Genomic DNA, 20,810 nt, shown 5'->3' with positions numbered 1-20,810 from the left:
TGTCGAACTGTGATTGGAAACGTTCCTTGTCCTCTTCCCCACACTGACTTTATAGCTTCCCTTCCAGACCACCGCACTTACTCGACAGGGATCAGCACCTAGGAGGCGAATCCCCAGACAGCAACGTGGGGCACGCTCCCCGAGCCTGGCCGGCACCAGGCTCCACGCAGGCTGGCACCACAGGCCTCACCAACACCTGTCCCAGGCGGGCAGGCAGGCACAGGGCCTGACAGCAGCATGCCAAAGCCAGGCTGTGCCAGTCTTAAAAGGGTAGCAACTCCTGGTCTGAAGTGTATCAGACATCACACACAATCCCCAGAAATAAGCTCTCCTTTACACAATCAGGTAACAGGATACTGTAGACACTCTGAAAAGTTCAGAAAGGAGGTGACAAAATATTCTTCCTGGTCACCTATGTTGAGTGTGACTGTGGTCTTGGGGGTTATTTCTAATTTTTTACTTCTCTGGTTTCCTGTGTTTTCTTATAATTACACTGTAATTTTTTATCGTCACAATCTCCTTTTGAGAGAATTCAATACTATGATACTATGTTAGGACACACAGATCCACTGTTACTTCATGGGAACTGTGTGTCATCGGCTTTCCTCTAATTTAAAGCCTCTCTGTGTTTCCCATATTGCCTTATAATTCCACCTTTAACAATAAATATTATTTTACAGTGATTCCAATAATAATAATTTAAGTTCTTTTAACTCTCTGAGACAAGGTTATTGCTATAGTGACCCTATATGCCAGATTCTGAAAGAATGACAATTTCAAATATTCTGTTTTGCCCAAATAAACCACTGAAACATTCCTCAAATCTCAATGGCTTGGATCCAAAACAACACTAAAGAAAACGTTAAAAAATAAAACTTCTTACTTTTTCATGAGCCTAACACAACTCTATTTACATATTACATCCCACCATATACTTTACAATTACAATCACAGAGTACAGTCTAGCTTATAATCTACTATTCGCTTGTCAGACATTTCTACATAAGCATCATAATTGTAACTTGCAAGAACTACTTAATATTCTACTATGTTGATATACTTAAATTTATCAAATCCTTTTTCCACTGTTGAGCCTTTAGGCTGTTTCTACTGTTTTTGCCATTATAAAAATGCTGCCAAAAAATTTTTTTTTGCATATATCTTTCCTGGAACATGAATTACAAAGTCAACAATATGAAAATCATTACCTGGGGAAAAATTTAAAGCATACTGAGCCGGGACTGCCAATCCCAGCTCTGTCCTCAACCTCCACCAAGTAACCTAAACTCTAAGACCATTCTACAATTTCTAAAATAAGAATTATACCACCTGCCCTGGTAGTAAATCTGTTGAAGGTCATCTGGTTGATGTGGTGAAAAGGTGAAGTTAGACAAATCTTAGATATTACGACTGGAGATATGCTATTTGGGGCTCTTAACTTGGGTGCCCACTGACTCATCTACCTATGAAAAGCTCTGGGGCTGCCCTCAATGTACCAAACACTAAGGTGATACTGAGATTATGAAAATGAAAAAGAAACAGGCCCGGGCCTAGAGAGCCTCATGGAAGAGCAGCGGAGGGAGACAGCCCGGGACACTAAATGTTAAAGCAGCTTTGAACCAAGCGTCGTGGGACCAGAGCAGAGACTGGCCTGGGAACCTGGAGAGGAGGTGATATCTGAACTGGGTCTCAGAGGACAGAATTAGAAGTAAAATTGGAGTCAGAACAGGGGAAAAGCTTATGAAGGGGAGACAGTCTGTACAAAGGGATGGCATGGTCTGGCAGTGATGGGAGGTTTGTGAGCCCAGAGATGAGAAGAGCAGGGTAGTACCCCCGAGGCTGGAGAAGAAGCTGGACCCAGGAGACGAAGGACCTTGTAGGCCAAGCTAGGGTGCTTGGGCTGGATCCTGCAAACAACAGGGACCCAGCAGTGTAGTGACCAGGGAAATAACGAATAGTTTTGTTTAAGAAGACATCACCAGCATGCGCAGCAGGTGCACTGGAGGGGAGAAAGCCTAACTGGGGGATAATCCAGGTGCCAAATGATGACAGGACTGCAACAAAAGCAGAGGGTCCTCAGATTCTCACTTAAACCCACCGTCATAGTGACGTCTTCTCTGCTAGGAATGCTCACTCCATAAACGTCAGAACAAATGAAAAAGAAGGACTAAGTGAAAAGGCAACTTAATTCCTCATGTCTGCCCCCTTCTTCCCCAGAGCAGACACGCATGTGCAGCAGAGAGGCCGCAATGCACACCCTCCTCTCACTGAACTCAGCCCCTGCTAGAGAACTCCCGGCCAGCACGAATTTAGACAGAAGACGAATCACACAAACACTCTTGGCTTCAGCAGCAGAGAGTGAGCCATTTAATCCAGTTCGACTGAGCAGGAAAAATGCAAAAGTAAGATATGAGTGGACACACACAAAAAGGACTGGAATGAGCTCATACTACAAAAAAACTGAGATAACCTAACAATTTTTTCACGGGCACCCTAGTTTATTTCACAAGAGGGACACTTTTTTTTTTGTTATTCCAAAAAACAAACTGAGATCTTGAACCAATTACAATCTACATGACATTATAAATGTTCACATTGTTTTCCCCCCTATTCATAGAAGTAAGATCAAATAAAATGGACATATTTCATCTGACCATTTTCCCAAAATGTATGCTCTTTCAGAAAAGGAGGATGAAATATCAAACAGTGCCCTTTTCAGGGCGCTTTAGTAAAGTTATACTCTGTGACCTGGGGTTGGGCTCTGTCCTGGGGCTTTACAGGTGTTCATTTAACGATCCAACGAGAGACAAGTGAGCTCAGTGGAAGGAGCACAGGCTTGGAAAAAGACAGACAGAGGGAGGAAATTGGCTTTTGACCCTCATGGAAGTACTTAATTTTTCCTCCAGTTTGTATCCCTAAAGTAAATCCATGGTTTTTTTCTTACTAGCATTATTTAAATTTGATTTTGTCATAGTTAACTGAATCTTTTAGCAGCTCAGGAGACAAAACCAAGTGCTGCCACAGTCCCTCTGTGTGAGGTATCATGTGGTAAGCTGCAAGGGTAAGTGAGCAAAAGTGTTCTGATTACATAAATTTCTAGTTGCTACCTTAGGAAGCAATTTTAAGTATGTGTGAGCAAAGGCCAGTGGCAATCCCTGTATCTGAAAGACTCAGGACATATTCCTTTCTGCCTAAACCTTCTCACTCTTTAGCTTTCTACCAGATGCACTTTCCAGCTCTGTCCTGGAGAAGATTCAGTCATGAGCACTCCTTCCCCCACCCTCCTTCCCCGTTGAGAGAAGGGACCTCTTGAACTCAGCACCCACCCCAGATTATGGGTTCTGGACCACAGGCAAAAGGTAGACAAAAACACGGGACAGAAAGAATATCAAAATAAAGATACTCCTTTCTGGAAAAGGACAGCCGGCAACCTTACAGCCACTTAAAACACAACTTGAACGCATTTTATGTGTGCAGTTTAAATGCAAAAATATTATAGTCAGGATTTTTTCTGAGGAATGCCATAATTATTTCTTAAGTCTAAATTTTGTAGGTTTTTGTTTTTCTTTCTAGGTGTAGTAAGCCTTGAAAAAAAGACTTTGAAGTTTCTTTTTCTAAATCACTGTAAAAATGAAAGAAATTTAAATAATTGCCTTTTAAGAAATATTTTTTGATATTTAGACCTCTCAATACTGGGTTCCAACAAAAGATCAGTCAAAAAAATTGAGTTTTACCTTCAAACTCTGAAATGTATTCTACATTGTCACGTCATAAGAGCGGGGACACTGTGCTGTGTTCACTGCCCTATCATTTCCTGGAACATTCAAGAAATGATATCTAATAACTAACTGTTGACTGACTGATGGGGGGAGCTATGCTCAACAGGGGCAGCCTTAGACAGTGACTTGACTAAACTCATAGATCCCAGTATAAATGAAAATGGAGAGAACCTACCATTGGGAACAGAGCTGAAGCTGAGACAGTCAAGGAGGATGCCGAGACACTCCAATGGGGGAAGAACTGTCTTTTCAACAAATGGTACTGGGACTACTGGAAATGCATATGAAAAGAATGAACTTGGATCCCGAGCTCACACTATACACTAAAGTGAAGTAAAAATGGGTCACAGACCTCACTACAAGAGATGAACTATAAAACTCTTAGAAAAAAACACAGGAGTAAATCTTTACAACCTTAGGCCTTGTTAGATTTGATACTAAAAGCATAAGTGACCAAATAAAAAATAGGTGAACTGGACTTCATCAAAATTAAAAATAAAAAGACAACCTAAAGAATGGGAGAAAAATACATACAAATCATGTACCTGATGAAAGTCTACTATCTAGAATATATAAAGAACACTTATATCTCAACAATAAAAAGACAAATAACCCAATTAAAAAATGGGCAAAGGATCTGAATAGACATTTCTCCAAAGATATAAAAATTATCAAAAAGCACATGAAAAGACGCTCAACATCATTAGTGATTAAGGAAATGCAAATAAAAACCACATGAGGTATCACTTCACACCCACTAGGATGGCTATAAAAAACAAAACAACAACAAAAAAACAGAAAATAACAAGCCTTGGCAAAGTTGCAGAGAAATTGGAATCCTCACATATTGCTGGTGAGATTGTAAAATGATACAACCACTTTAGAAAACAGTTTGACAATTCCTCAAAATGTGAGACATAGAATTACCATATGACCCAGCAAAATTCCACCCTTACATATACACCCAAGAGAATAGAAGACATACGTCCACACAAACTTGTCCATGAATGTTCACGGCGACATTATTCATAATAGCCAGAAAAACTAAAACAAATCAAAAAAATGAAACCAATTGATAAATGTTTAAACAAAATGTGGTATATGCCTATACAATATATCATTTGGCAATAAAAAGGAAGGAAAGACTGATAACATGGATGAAACTTGAAAACACTACGCTAAGTGAAAGAAGCCAATCACAAAAGACCACACAATTCATTTACATGAAATGTCCAAAATAGACAAATCTATAGAGACAGAAAATAGAGTAATAGTTGCCAGGGACTAAGGCAAAGAAAATGTTCTAAAATTAGGCTGTGAGAGAGTGGTGAATGCTGCACAGCTCTGTGAGTATACTAACAACCCGTGGGGGGACACTTTAAGTGGGTGAATTTTGTTGTATGTGAATCATATCTCGATAAAGCTGTTAAATATAGATAAAAATGCAAAAAAGGAAAAAAGAAACAAAACAGAGTTTCGTACCAGCTAAAGCAGAAACAAGAAAAGCCAAGTCACCGCCGTGGTAGGGGGAGCTGGCCAAAACTCCCCTCAGCCCAAGTTCATGGGCCCCTCCAACGGCAGGCCCCGGGCTGGGCCGGGAAGATATGGAAAGCCAAGTCAGGTGGCCCCCGCTTTCGTGGGGCTTAGACTCCACGAGTGAAAGAGAGAGTGGCTAAGTAACCACACTATGTGGGCGTGGGATTATTTCACCGGATACGAGTCCTAAGGGGGAAGGAAGTCAGTTGTACTGAAGGCCAACCGAGGTCTGGAACTGAATGGGAGAGACAGCAAGATCCTTGGAGAACTCAGGATGAGAAAGGAAGGATGAAGTGAGGGTTAACTGTGACAAAAGCTGGGGGAGGGGCATCTGGGGAAACGGCAGGCACAGAGGTCCAGGGGCAGGAGGGGAAGAGGCAGTGTGAGCAGCGGAGGGAGGGAGGCGGGGGAGGGACAGCGCCAGACCGCACAAGGCCTTCCAGCCACACGAAGGGGTCCGTTTAAGTCCTAAATCCTACAGGAACGCATGGAAAGCAGGTGACTGACGAGGTCCAACTTGCATTTTGGGGAAGAGGACTTGAAAGGGCCAAAGCAGACGCTGGCAGACCAGTTAAGGGGCTGCTACAGTGGCCCAGATGAGGATGGCCTGGATGTGGGACAGGGCAGAGGGCACCACGGCAAGGACGGGATCTGCCAGGCAGAGTGGATGGCAGGCACGCTCTCATCACACCAAGGCCTCTGAGGCCCTTAATTCCACGTATCCTTAAATTAACAGCATTAACTAAGGTAATCTGAACACCCGCCTCGGTTTCAGTGCTTTTATCACCACTAACATGGCACCAGGCACTCAAAGCTCTCAGTCACCAGAGAAACCTGGCCATTCCCAGTTGCCCCCCTCCCCCTGCTGAAGGACAGCCCCAAGATAAGGCTGAAAGTGCTCACAGGAAAAGCCCTCGCTGTCAGCACATGCAAATTAAACTTTCACTAGGCCTTCCAAGCCCTTACAAAATGCAGGTCAGATCACAGCAGTCTCCAGCCTAAAACCTTTCAATACAGTCCCACTGGTTTTAGAACTTAAACCAAATCCAAATTCGCAAATAAAAAGAAATCTTCCTTAAAATCCTGAGGAAGGGCTATTCCATTTTATAAAAAAATGGAAATAGTATGTTAAATCCCTAAGAATGACCTATTGGGTGGCAAAGCACCCAGACATTACATTACAGGTAAATTAATTTTGCTCCTCTCCCCACTGGAATGAGAGCTCCATGGAGACAGAGGTGCCGACTCATGCCTGGCCCAGAGCAGAGGCGCAGTGAGACTGATGGTGAAGGAAAGCCTGGGTACCTACAAGAAGTCCGAGCGGTGGGCTTTAGTTATTCATTAGAAAGAAAGGGTAGGTAAGGTGGTAAGCTTCATAATATGTTGGGTCAAGTGCTTTTGGAATTTCAACAGTTATCCACAGTTGCAAGGAAATATAAATAATCGAAGGGAAAAAACGGCCAACCCTATAAGCGATTAATGAAATACGCATTAAAAGAATTTTAAGGTTCCATTATATACCTACTAAGACATTGAAAACATTTCTTTCCCCTGAGCCACACCCAGGCAGGACTCATGGCAGGAGGGCGGGGAGAGGGAAAGACGCTTGCAGGAATGTCATTACCAGTGACCAGGGAGGGTCTGGCTCCCTGAAAAGCACTCTGGCAAGATTAACAAGCCCTATAAAATGGTTCGTAGTCTTTAACTACAGAATCCTCTTTACAAAATACACCCCAAGGAAACAGGTAGTCCAAAAGAGAAATAAAGAAACCTGTAAAATATGTACACGGCCTAATGGTAAAAATAATGAAAAACTGGACACACTGCAAATGACCAACAACAGGACTAAGCAAACTATGGAATATCAACACCGTGGACTATACAGCTGTCAAAAAGAAGTATACGGATTCCACTGACACTTTACATACATACGTTATTTCCATATGTACCAGGATTTTTTCCAAAAGCGGAACATGTTAAAATCCCACTTCTGACTAGGTAAAAAGGTCTGTCTGTACTCTGTGTAAGACACATAAATGTAGAGGCTACAAAGTTTGGTATTTATCAGCATTCAAAATAAACGTCCTACTAAAATCACCTGTGTTTGTGAAAGCTGAACGCTCTGGACCTGTGGAAGCAGAAAGTAAGCATTTGGTAGCTGTTTTACAGACCCTTCTGCAGAGATTCTGCGAGTGCCAATGCCAGATACCTGCAGGAAAAAAAAAAAAATCTATTACTTTTGAAACACATTTGGCATAGTGCTGAAATACCTTCCCAAAGGAAATCTGTGTTCGTCAACTTGGCCGTCAAGACTATTAATCCAATTATTATATTTATCTTTGTCCTCCAAAAACAAAAATGCAACAAAAGTTGCTGTACTTAAGCTGAATGTTCCTCAATGCAGCAAATCTCTTCAGAAATAGACAACTTTTCTGATATGGGACCACAAGTTACATGAAATCCTGTAAGAATTAGCCACAAAAGTGATAGATCTTGGCACTTAAATGAAAGATGTCACAGATACCGCTTAAGATAAAGATTCCTGACTATTTCTGTGAACGACAACAAAAAGACTCCTCTCACTCCCTCCCCAGTGCTTTGCTAGAATAGGGAGCTCCCTGGGGACGGGCCCCCAAGCATGCAGTCCGTGTCCCCAGAGCAGAAACAGTCCTGAGCCCAGGAGAGGAGGAAGCAAAACCTCCAGGGGCTGCCCTCACAAGCTTCCTATTCCTGGACTGCTGGAGGTGAGCGTCGTGAGTTTTGAAACCCCATTATATTTTATACTAGAAAACCGTTTGATAGATTTCTCTGTTTCGTTCTGATACCCTTTCGAGATCCAAGGTGCATTCCAGCCTCACACTTTGCACGAAAGATGGCCACCTGGCCCGTGAGGCAGAGGAAGGAGGAGGGCTGGTGAGCTGGACATCAACTAAGCAGCCTTATATTTGAATGACATAAACTAGGTGGCAACATTTCCAAAAGGCTTTTCTTTAACATCCAAACTCCTTCATTACGTCAACAGCCAAATTATATGACCAACAGAAAAAGCTACTTACATGATAAGAAAGAACTCCATGTGAGGAGGTATTAATAAATAAAGAACTTTCAATGCTTCCTTCTTCAGTAGGTAAGAAAATAATTCTGAAGGACGTTTTCCCCATTGCTGGAATTACCTGAAAGAAAGCTACCTCATTAGCCACTTGGAATGGCCCCTCTTTGACAAACTGTCTTTCACAGACTTTCTTCTTGACAATTCCTGTTAACAGATATTTGCGTACTCTTGCACCCTTGATTTATGCATATCATGAATCCCCGAGAATGTCCAAACAGATCAACATCCAACAATCTAAGAGAAAATATCAAAGAACACACCGTGGACTTAGGGCAAGACAGCTTTCACCCCGAGTGGAGCCATGTGCCTCATACCTTTCCTTTACCCTCCTCTTCCTCCCGCATGTGTTCAAGGGCCTGTGTCTAACACACTTCCACCTCCACTTAAGTAAAGAGAACCACCGGTGTACCGACATGTTGCTACTTAGTAAAAGTCAGGGACAGCGTTTATCTGGACAGACTGTCATGATCAAAATACTGGGCTCCCCCTTACTCCACTTCCTGAGTCCCAGTATTAAAAAAAAAATGGGGAGAGTAAGGAAAATAAACTCTAGTAGTAACCTGGATCTTCATTAAAAGTTAAAGACCTTTTAAAAGTTTAAAAATTAAAGTTAAATTGAATTACTAAAACTAAAACTATTAGGGACTTCCCTGATGGTCCGGTGGTAAAGAATCTGCCTTCCAATGCAGGGGACGCGGGTTCAATCCCTGGTCGGGGAACTAAGATCCCACATGCCGCGGGGCAACTAAACCCGCACGCCACAACTACTGAGCCCATGCACCACAACTACTGAGCCCACGCACTACAACCAGAGGGAAGCCCGCGCACCGCAACGAAGAGCTCCCATACCACGACGAAGAGCCCGCTTGCCACAATGAAGACCCCGACGCAGCCAAAAAAATAAATAAATTTTTTAAAAAATTAAATTAAATTAAAACTATTAGAAGATCATGCTTTTGAGCTCTGTGTTATGGTGCAAATTAGCTTCACAAGGAACCACTAACCCCCCTTAGGCCTGTATTTAGAAAAGAGTCCTAACCATCCTAGCACGCTCGCCAGGTGAAGAGGTCACCACTGTAAACTTGTACTAGTTACCAAATGCTTCAGCACTGGTAGTCACTACGAGACAAGTAATATTAAGGTTCTTTAACTATGAAAAAGTCGTATTGAATACACATGCATTACTACCTAGTTTTAATTCATTAAACATTTTTCTTCCACATAGATAATCAAGAGCCACCAAAATTATGAATCTGAACAACTGAAAAAATAAATGCTAAAGCAAACACATAGAAAGAAAGAGTCTGGGTAGCAGAAAAAGGGGAGACAGGCAGCAGAAAGTGAAAAAACTACAGGCAAAGAAAGCAAGAAAAGCTGGCAGCCCACCACAGCACAGCTTCCAAGACGCGTCCACACTCACCCTGCAGTGAACGGGAGGCACATGGAAATGTCCCGCAGCTGTAAACACGGAATTCACCACGACCTCGCTCTCCCTGCTAGGGTTATACGCATAGAGAATCTTTGCTGCAGGGTGTCCCAGGAACCTAGGAGGGGAACAAGGAAAAATCGCAAGGGATTGTATGGTTATAAACAAAACCATCCATCCATCCATATATACACTCTAAACCCAGAAAGCTGTTGATCTTTATTACAAAGTTAAAAGCAACAATCCTATTGTTAATAAAGCATTCTATCCACAACAGTCAAAAAAATTTTTTAATCCTTTCTTTTACAAGACACTCACGTCAACCCACAGTAGCACCCCACTGATTTTTGTATTAGAAGAATTCAACCCATCTAGGCCATTGAACGCTTGCAAAAAAACACCTAGGGGGAACTAGGTATCTGTCTGACATGGGTCTCTAATTCAAATGAGAATATGTTTAGATAAGAAACTGTACTCATAGAAAAAGCCAATCTTCTTAGGGTTCATTTTCTGAGTAATAAATTTAAAGATACTTTTGGGGGGAATGGATTTCAACTGGCAAAGAGACTGTATTAAGTCTTATAAAAGAAAACTTAATTGTTAAACACCATTCTTCCGAGAAAAATGAAAGCTCTGCAGCACTTTCTAGCTTTGGCTGTTATCCATTTAAATCATGAGTCTTTCCGAAAACTCTAATGAAAGCTTTGGCTCCTCCATCCACAAATATGCACACAAAAGTGTTATACATACTTTCAAAACTTTCCATGACCCTCAGAGTTAAGAATCTCTGCTCTTCAGCAAATACCCTAACTAATGGAAATCTTGATGTTGAATCTTTTCCGCAGGGCTCTCCATCTACAAGGTGGGCTCTGACAAAGGAACTGCAAGAGGAAAGGGGCCAGTTTCTAGCCCAGCTGCCTGGAACTACCTGCAATGTTCCCTCAAATCGTTTACTCTGATTGCTACTACCCAATATCAAATTCACTCTAGTTAAACCGTGTTGTGATAAATAGAGAGCCAGCAAAAATTTCACTGAAGTCATCTCTCCAGTTTTAACACCCTCAGTGGCAGAGACCCAAATAAACGGTTCTCTTTAGTATGACCTAGAAATGAAACTATATTCTCAATACAGGGGAAAAAATCATCTACATTATGTTTGTGTTTCTCTGATTTTGTTCCAATTTCTCTTATATTAAAAACTAGGGGTTCACAGTTGAATATTAAAAAAAAGCGCGCTTTAGGAAAAATTAAGTGCATGCTGTTTCTCTTATATACAATAGGATTTCCAAAATACTGTATTAGTGCCATCAAATCCTTGGAATTTTTCTTTCAGCTCTTCCTTCTACTTTTAATCACAAGTCTTAGTTGAAGGCTTAGTATGTCCAATATGTATTTTAAAAGTCCTTAACAGCCAGTTACAAATAAAATATAATAAGTGTGATTAAAACTTTGATTTTTTTAGAGTGTTCTTAAATAAAACTAAAAAATTTTTATACTATCATAGCACATCAGAAAGCCCTGTGTCAGGAGTACTAGGCTCACATCTCTGCCTTTTCCCTCAATTAAATTAAATAAATAAGAACTTCCATGACTTTAGGTTTTACGTGAATAATATGAATCAATCAGCAAAGTTATTAATACTTATCCTCAAAGCTTTTGTTTCATTCACATAATTGGAATACAAGATTTTTAGTTTCAAAGGATACAAATGTCTCCCCGAGAAACACCTTAAAAAATAAGACCACAAAACTGCAATGTAACAGAGCCCAGTGGCTGTGTCCACCAGAAACCTCACCAGACCTAACAGAGAATGCTGGCTGAAACCTAGTCGCCACAGTACTATTTTTATCCTATTTTTTTTAAATTCTATTTTTAAAAGTATTATGAGGATAAGAATTTCCTTCACTAGTGACAACTGGAAGATACTCTATTAATTTAATACTACAAAAGAATGATTAAAATTTCTTATGAATGATTAGCACTTTTAATCGCAGGACCAGCAGAATATTAACCCTTAACATAAAGCCTAAGAAGTAGGCAGAGGGCAACTGAATAACATGATCCTGATTCTGCATCCTAGAGGGAAACCAGAACTATGAGAAGGAATGAGGTTTGCTCAAGGTCAATGCCAAAATAAACAATAGCAAAACCTGACCTAGGGCAGTGAAGAAATGAGAACTCTCTGGTTAAAATGTGTATCTAATGCCTATGGATTAGACCATTTGTTAGATGCAAGGTAAAACTTGACTAATTTTTAAAAAGTGTTCTGATTTAGGCTATATTTTGTTATTATTGAGATTTTTTTTAACTTCAGCAAAAATAATTTATTCCCATAACCATATCCTGGATCTCAATTATGAGAAAAATAGCATGGTACATGCTGGCTTAGAAATCAAAAGATTTACTCTGTCACTTCCAGTAAAATGACCTTGGGAAAACTGCACTACTTCTCAGCAACAAATATATGAGCATTTGTAGTACATGCTCCAATACAGAGATATTTGGAAATGATTCTCTCTCTTAGACAACACCTACCTCCAATATCCTTCCAGGATTGCTGTAAGACTCAACTCACAAGAGACAAGATTGTACTTTAAGAACTATAAACTACTACATAAACAAAACTGAATTATCCAAAGGTGATTCAAGTCTAAAACTCAGTAACCTTTTCAAATCAAGAACTTTAAACGTTTCTTTTCAACATGCTTCCAGCTATTAGAACCAGAAATTGATGTGCAGAGCTAATTAACATACATAGATAATACATACATACATCCAATCATGTGCACTGATGACTGTAGGATTTTTTTATATCCCTGAAGAGTAAATATACTATGGACAGCCAGTGTCCCATGAACTGGAATTGTTATCCTAATCTAAGTGTATTTACTACTATCCATCTTGTTATATCTACCAATATGTAACATACACTTTAAAGTAGGTCCTACACTGAAATTTCTTTTTACAGTACTTTTGACAAAAGCAAAGTGATCTCAGAATTTGAAATCAATGAGGTTTGATTATAAAACCTCATTCTTTAGCAAAGAATAAAAATATAAAAATTCAAAAACAAAAAAGTAGATGCCTAGAATCTTGTAAAATCAGCAAGCTCCCTTCACACTTTTATCACTTCTTCCTTTTACAGACTCTCCTTAAAAAGCTCAACAATGTGCTTTTAAATTTAAAATTCATTATTCTTCATGGCAGCTCTGATATTTTGATGATCAGAAGGAAATGGAAGGAAGGAAACCAGATGAATAAAGGAGAGCACACCAGGAGACCACCACTAACTCACCCCAGATGCTCTCCTAGCACCATGGTTATTCCACTCACATAACTTTTCTTGTAACTCAAAAAAGTTCTTCATAAAATTGAAGTGATGGTCCAGGCTGCTAAAACAAGCAGAGTTTTTAATCCTGAAACACTCTTTTACTTCTACCTAGAAACTCTACTAATGTGAAATTACATCTACTCAGTGCAGCAAAATTCTGCATCCAGGGAGTCTAACACTTCATTACAACCAACACGAGTCCTGAAGTTCCCTCCTGAGCACAGCTTCACCCTTCTCGTCCTTAATTTCTCTGAGTTCCCAGATCAGTCCCTCAGCCGACACTCAGATCCCATCCCCTTCATCTCATGCTTCTCAGCAAGATGTACTACGAGGAATTACAGCTTCCACGCTGTCTTCCCCACTTAACTTGTTTCCAAAGCCTCAATCATAGTAACTAATGTATGTACAATTTTGAATCCCAAAGCATAAGGAGCAGTAAAAACTGAGTGAATAAGTGAATCTAATTTTAAAAATTCAGAAACCATCAATATGTAGAGTTTTTCATTATAAAATAACCTGCTTTGTTTCAGAAAAACAAGGACTTACTATCGACTTAAATTATAAGGTACATTCATTAAAAACTGAAGAAAGGGCTAAAACAACTCTTACACCCTCCTTTTCACAAAAATGTTCCTTTTAACAAGTTCTAGGATCAATCTCTCTTGATATTATCTACATATTTAAAATATATTTAACATCATACGTATACATAGAGATATCCTGAAAGCAAATAGCGTAAATAATAAATTATTAAAAATTATAAAGAGAAGATACTTACTGAACTCCAAAATCTAGAACTGATGGCTGAAAATGTAAAGCTTTTCCACTAAATAGCTTGTCTGAGAAGCTAAAAAAGAAAAGACAAGACAGATTAATTTTTGTTGTACTTTTAAAATTTGAATGCTGAGTTAAGAGGATATACTTAGGCCGATAGCTCTCATGAGATACAATTTTACTCCCTTATAAAGGAGTCTGAACTAGATTTTAAATTTCAAAGTTGAATTATTCGAAGTCTAATATAATTCTACAGCTGCAAAAATTTAAGATACTCTTAGATTATGGTTAGTATAACTTCATATCAAATATATAGATTCTATAAGCATTCAGATAAAAAAATGGAGATAGATTTAATTTTTAATAGGCTTCATTTCTGGGTGAATTCAGGAAACATATCTATTTTCACAAACCCCAAATCAAGAAAAGACACACACGGATGGGGGTTGAGGGTAAGGGGTTGCAGAGGGAGGGAGCTTCGGCCTCTACATTCGTTAGACAAGTGGTAACAGGGAAAGGATCGGGAGCATAGCCAGGGTTGCTCCCAAAGGTTGAAACCATCACCAGGTCTGTATTTTTAAGATTAACAATCAAATAAAATCTCATATGGCAGGTCATATTTTCAGCAGCTGTTAATCATTACTATGATTTCATTTTCCTTCAGAACCACAAGCCAGAAATTAAAATACTAAAAAACATATAAAGACATTAAAAAATAAGCTATAACATTATATATACATACTTAAAGACATAAAATACAAAATATATGGAAAAATATATATAAATATAAAATATATACACGTGTGTGTATCAAGAAAGTATTAACTGTCATACGACATTTCTTTTAAGAAATTCTTTTTAAAAAAAAAAAAAAAAACAGTAGGTCCTTGTTGGTTATCTATTTTAAATATAGTAGTGTATATTTGTCAATCCCAAACTCCCAGTCTATCCCTCCTCCCCCACCCCTCTCCCCTGGTAACCATAAATTCATTCTCTAAGTCTGTGAGTCTGTTTCCGTTTTGTAAGTCAGTTCATTTGTATCATTTTTTTTTTTAGATTCCCCATATAAGCGATATAAGATATTTGTCTTTCTCTGTCTTACTTCACTTAGTGTCACAGGACATTTTAAAAGCCATGTACTCCAAAAATACTTAACTGGAGAAGTTCCTAAATGTAGCATGCATAACTGTTTTCAGAGACTCAAGTAAGTTTTCCAAAATACAATCTTTCCATGTTCTCCTCCCGCAAAGTAGCCCTCCACCGAGCACAGTCCAGAGGCTGGACCAGGAATAGACATTTGAGTTTGAAACTTGCCGGCCCATAGAAGCGCTATGACCTTCAGCAAGCCCCTCTCCCATTTTTCTTGAAGGTGCAAACAATACAGAGAACCCCTTCCAAAATCCTCATCTCATAGGAAGAATCCTGGCTGCAATCTCTTCTTCCTCTCTCCACTTTTCTGCCTCTGTGTAAGCTTCCCTTCCTCCATGCCCTCTCCTAAGAATCCTTTCTCTGTTATCTCTTATCTGTATCTCCTTTATTCTACCTTAGCATCAACTGTATTAATAATAAAGGTGACCTCAGTCTCCATCTGCCAACCTCCTCCCTCGTGTCCAGCTCGGGCAGGTGAGAGGTATGCTATTTACTGGGCTCTCTCAAGCCCCAAAAGGCCAGTACTACCTCCATGACTTGCTTGCAAAAAAGGCCACAAACACACACCCAGTTGCCTCCAGAAATGTTTTAAAGAGGCACAGGAGGCGACATAAAGAGTTGCCAACATCAGACGCACCGCAGTCACCCCCACTCCAGACCGAGCTGGTCAGGGCTCAGCATTCCAGAAGGAAAAGAAAACAGGCAACTTCACATGCCAAGAATGATCTTAGAAAAGTCAGGCCACTGTATTAGTAAAAAGTAAAATAACTAATGATAGTCTTCTTCCTGCCTTGGGTATTGAAAGTGGATTTAACATCAGATTTCACACACAACTTCTGAATGAAGATGAGGTTTTGGAGGATTTAAGTAATTCACCCAAGATCACATAGTTACTAAGAGGCACAGCCAAAATTCCAAAGTAGATCTGTCTATCCAGGTCAGAAACCTGAACCCTGCACGGAGTTCAAGTCCATCCAAGTTCACATGACCTACCCAAGGAACCAAGGCAGTCTCACCTGCCAGGAGAGGGGCAGGGCTTCAGAGCTGAGACCCAAAGACGTCACTTAACTTCTCAAAAGTCCCAGCCTTAGTATCTGTAACATGAAAATGACAACGGTATCCACCTTATAGTTATCATGAGGTTAAAATGAAATAATAATGCCTTTGCTTCACGCCTGGCACATAGTTAAGTGCAATAAATATTAGATCATGTTACTAAGAGGATGACTGTCATCTAACAGGAAAAGCAATGAGAACAGATGGAGAGGCCAACTGAGCGTGGAGTCAGAGCTGACCTCAGGATTTAGAAGTCCCAAATGGGGTAGTAGTAATTATCTCTGAATAGAACAAGTGAAATATAAACCTGGGCTGTCTCACACCATAACAGAGTTTTCTAAATCCCACAATCAGGAAGTTTTTCATACCCAGTGAAAATCAGACATTTAAGGTTCAACCTAAAGCAGTATGGTAGAAACTTCAAAGAAACTATTTTTTGACCTCACAATGGAGAAATAAAACCATGTCAGTATTTTTTCCTAGAAGTCACAGAACAGATTTATCTTTCTCATTTGGTCAGTTTCAGCTCACTTGACTTTACAATCTGGAAACTAGATCAAGTTGTACAAGGAGATTTAACATCACTATATGAGCTAAAAAGTTAGTTCCCATAGATAAAACCATTTTAGACACAGGTACTGACCTGGAGAGATCTCACGCACATACATATGACCTCGAGTATTAAAGACTGAAGGGGGAAAAAAGCAGCAAACTGCCAAAATTTAGTCAACTATGGACATCAACAATTGTCCTCAAATATCAGTGCTAGCTAGGAAATTATACTGTGTTTAAAGATGCCGAAGTTTTCATTTCTAAATCGACAACATCAAAGAAATAACTTAAGCCTCAAGAGCTTCAGAAATAAAAGATACACTGTCTTCCCTTTCCTTTTTCTCTCAAAAGTCAGCATTACCCTCTTCACATGTGTACCCTTAACAATACGGATGATTCTTTTATGTGGAAGTCCACCTGGCCTCTTGTACTCTTAGGAGTCCACACATCTGCCATAAAATAAAGGCATGCATCTTGTAAAACTGAATTATAAATTCATGCCACGTATTTCTAACTTTCACCCTTTCCCCATCTGCAAGATGATTACAAGGAAAAGCCCTTTATTAAAACAGAAAAATAAGAGCGAGCCCCTTCTGCTTCTATAGCAGGAACGAGGCACAGAAATAAGACATAAAAGTGACAGCAAACTGAGGCGAGGAGCTCCTGTTATATGGACCCCGTCCCATGCCCACTTATTCCGAAGATGCCCTCCTCCTGCAAAGAGTCACGCCTTCCCTCAGCTTCAGGACATGTGGACAAGGAATTCCACACATGCTTTTTTGAAAGAATATCTTTGCCTAAGATTACCTGACTTTTTTATCTTCTTTCTCTCTCTTTTTTTTTAACTTTGGCCATCTTTTTTCTCTGTATATAAAACAAAGAAACACAGTTCGAAAAAGTGGCTAGTAAGAGGAAAGAAATTTCACTGGAAATGAGAAGACCTTGGTTCAGGTCTCAGCCAGGAGCTCCCACGTGACACAAGGCTTGGTATCCTCTTCAGCAAATCGAGGGGGCTGGGCTGGATGATGCCAAGATCCTTAGAAAAGCGCTCGGATGCCCAGTCCTCCTTCCTAGGAAAACTAAATCGATCTGCGAATATCAGACACACCCTTTAAAAAAATTCAATCCAATAACTTAAGATATAAAAATGAATTAACTATAACCAACTGTTCTGGCCATTCACAAATGTTATCCAACCAAAACACATCATTTCAGACGCAATGCTCCTCCTCTTGGGAACGAGCGTCAGGGCCCAGGGGCTCGGGCCCCTGCCTCACAGCCCTCGGCTGAATTCGGTGTGGCCCAGCTGCACGGGGGGCGGGCGGCCAGCTCAGAAGAGTCTCCCCTGAAGATCGTGATCCAGGAGGCTGGGCCAGGCTTGTGTGCCAACAGGCAAAACTCAAAAGATCAAGAGAGTTCAAAGAGCCGGGGGAGGAGAAACTTACTGAAAGAGTCAGGAAAGGTGTCGAGGGCTGGGGCTCCACGGACAGCAGCCCTCCATGGAAACTGAACCAAGGCACCTCCAGCCAAGCTAACAGCTTGAGGAAGCACAGGTCACTTTGGAGGACACCCTCTGAGCATCTGGTGGCTCCAGCCAGATGCAGAGTGGGGAGCACAAAGCCGGGCGGGGCGGTGTGAGCAGGGACGAAGGAGAGCGCAGACGGGAGGGCAGCCCTGAGACTGAGAAGGCACTGCCGCTGACAAGGCCACTGCATTGTTAATCCCCTTGGACCCTGAGCAGGAAACAGGGACTTCTAGGACTCAGCTGCTATTCCCAGGGACCTTGGAGGAATTCAGTACTTCTCCCTTATGCAGTGGAACTGGAACCCACCCCTGTACAGATATAAGAAGCCCCAGCCTGCAGCAGCCCTTAGGAATCTTGCCCACAGTCAGACTGGCCACCGCAGGGCAAGGTCTGCACAGCCCCACCAATGGCACTGACGCTGCCCTGAGTACCCCTCGGATCCATCGGTACCAGCTCTAGGGCCTTCAGTTGAAGAACAAACGGCCCAGGCTGCATGATTTATGAAATGAGTTCTGTAACTACATGAGTTATAAAATTCTACATCATAATTTTGGTAGTACAAGTTGTGTCCTGCTTTACTTTTAATTTAAAAAATACTTCTCCCCAGAAGTTTACTGAAAGGAAAAAAATATGAAATACACAGGCATGTCTACTTAAGTTAGAAATGTCATTCTTCCTGGTAAATTAACTACTCGCAAAGAACCGCTTAAAAATGGGGGCAGAGGGACTCCCCGGAGGTCCAGTAGTTAGGACTCCGTGCTCTCCCTGATGAGGGCGCAGGTTCAATCCCTGGTTGGGGAGCTAAGACCCCGCAAGCCGCAAGCCAAGAGGCGGGGGGGCGGGGAAAATGGAGGCAGAAACCCGTATTCTTCCCCATTAAATTCCCAGAGGGGGAAAAAGTCATTTGGTAGTAGACGATTTTCCTAGTTTCTTCTACTATAGAAGCCCTGGGCTTCAAAGTCAAAGTCAAGGAAAGTCCTTGGAGCAATACCAACAGTGGTCTGTTGGAGGTGGCCTCACTGACAAAAGAGCTGGGATTTTAAGCCACCTGGCGTGGTGATGGCCAACCCCTCCAAGGCCAGGACAAAAGTCCTCCACAGCAGTCTGTCCCCTGAGTTGCTGATGCCCTTCTCCATCCACAGAGGAGGTGTTCCTTCTCTCAAAGACGACCCCTACCTCGCCTTTCTGCGTGGGTCCTGGGCTGATTCCAGGGCCTCCCAGCCCCATCCTGCCCTCCCCAGGGTGTTCACCATCTCCTTACCTGCACCGTCTTTCTTGTCCACTTACACACGTGAAACTCACGCCCCTTCACTTGAGAAGAGGCCCTGATGCTCCTCACCCGCTCCAAGCCCTCTCTGCCCTTCGCAGCAAGCTGCCAGTGAGAGGACCAATGGCCGCAAGCACGTCTACTGAGCACTTACAGTGCACGGATGCTGTGCCAAGTGCTTGATTACCCCGTGTAACCCCATACACCCTGTGGGTGCTGTTAGTATCCCACTTCCACACACAGGGACACAGACGCGCTGAGTGCTTAAATGACTTGCCGAAGCCCATGCAGCCCACTTAGCGGCCGGTGGCTGAAGGGGACCGTGAACCCGGCTCAGAGCCCCTCCCCACGCTGCCTCCGGCCCCCTTCTCTCCCACATCGCGCCCCTCCCTCACCGAGACTGCTCTTGCTGAGGTCTCCAGGGATAACAAGCTGTGACCTCGAGGGCTGCGCTGACTTACTCTCAGGGCTTCTCTCTCCCGAAGCGCCCTCCCTTGGTTTCTAGGCTGTCTCGCCCAGTCTTCCTCCCACCCCTGGGGCTCCTCCTGCTCAGCTCCCCTCCAGGTCCTCTCTCCCTGCTCAACTCTCCCAGGTCACCCTTTCCTCCGCCCTTCCTCAATTCTCACTCTTTCTGGACCATCACACTCACCCCTTAGGCTCACCCATCACCAACAGGGTGATGCTTCCCATACAGACATCTGGATTTTTCTGGCTGTCCAGCATCTAAGACTTCCTAACCACATTCACAGATTTCCCATTGTCACCCCTGCTGAGCTGTGAAAGGGCCAATTACAGGTGACCTTGAACAACACTGGGGCTCAGGGGCTCCGGCCCCACCCAGTCAAAAGTCTGCATTAATTTTACAGTCAGCCCTCAGGATCCACCCCCTACTCGCGGTTCTGCGCCCACAGGTTCAATCAACTGCGGATCGTGTAGTCCGTATTGATAGAAAGAGAGCACGTTTAAGTTCACCTGCACAGCTCAAACCCGAGTTGTTCGAGGGTCAACCGCCCTAGTTTTAGTGGCCCAGCTTGCTGCCGGGAGCCAGCACACAACCTAGACTTGGCCAGGCTCATCGGCCCGGGGCAGGGCAGCGGCTAATGATGCCACAAGGGAGGAAGGAGGTGCGGTGGTTCTGGGGTAGTAACCACCACAGACGGGGAGCGGCAAGGGCCGGGGCGTCCTCAGCAGTCTCCTTCCAGGACACGCTCTGGCTGTGGTTCTCGCTGCAAAGTCCCCTTCTTGCTTGCTTGTTTTCTGAGCCTGGTTCTTAAGTCTTCCTCGAGATGCTGTACGCTGCCCA

The 20,810-nt window shown here is 42.1% G+C and overlaps 1 protein-coding gene across 2 annotated transcripts in view; it reads right to left on the bottom strand.

Annotated features, from left to right (window-relative positions):
• Positions 1 to 20,810, bottom strand: part of TMEM131L (transmembrane 131 like) — a 157,651-nt gene that overhangs the window by 72,228 nt on the left and 64,613 nt on the right. For both annotated transcript variants that reach the window (XM_068542651.1, XM_068542652.1), the window contains exons 4-7: positions 13,963 to 14,031; positions 9,848 to 9,971; positions 8,372 to 8,488; positions 7,414 to 7,524 (exon numbers count right to left, since the gene is read on the bottom strand). In XM_068542651.1, the coding sequence (XP_068398752.1) occupies positions 7,414 to 7,524; positions 8,372 to 8,488; positions 9,848 to 9,971; positions 13,963 to 14,031 (421 nt within the window). The remainder of the gene's footprint in view (positions 1 to 7,413; positions 7,525 to 8,371; positions 8,489 to 9,847; positions 9,972 to 13,962; positions 14,032 to 20,810) is intronic.

This window comes from Eschrichtius robustus, chromosome 4 (genome assembly GCF_028021215.1).
Source record: "Eschrichtius robustus isolate mEscRob2 chromosome 4, mEscRob2.pri, whole genome shotgun sequence".
Taxonomy (NCBI): domain Eukaryota; kingdom Metazoa; phylum Chordata; class Mammalia; order Artiodactyla; family Eschrichtiidae; genus Eschrichtius; species Eschrichtius robustus.
Note: the sequence above shows the minus strand (reverse complement) of the source record. Positions and strands in the feature narration are given on the sequence as shown.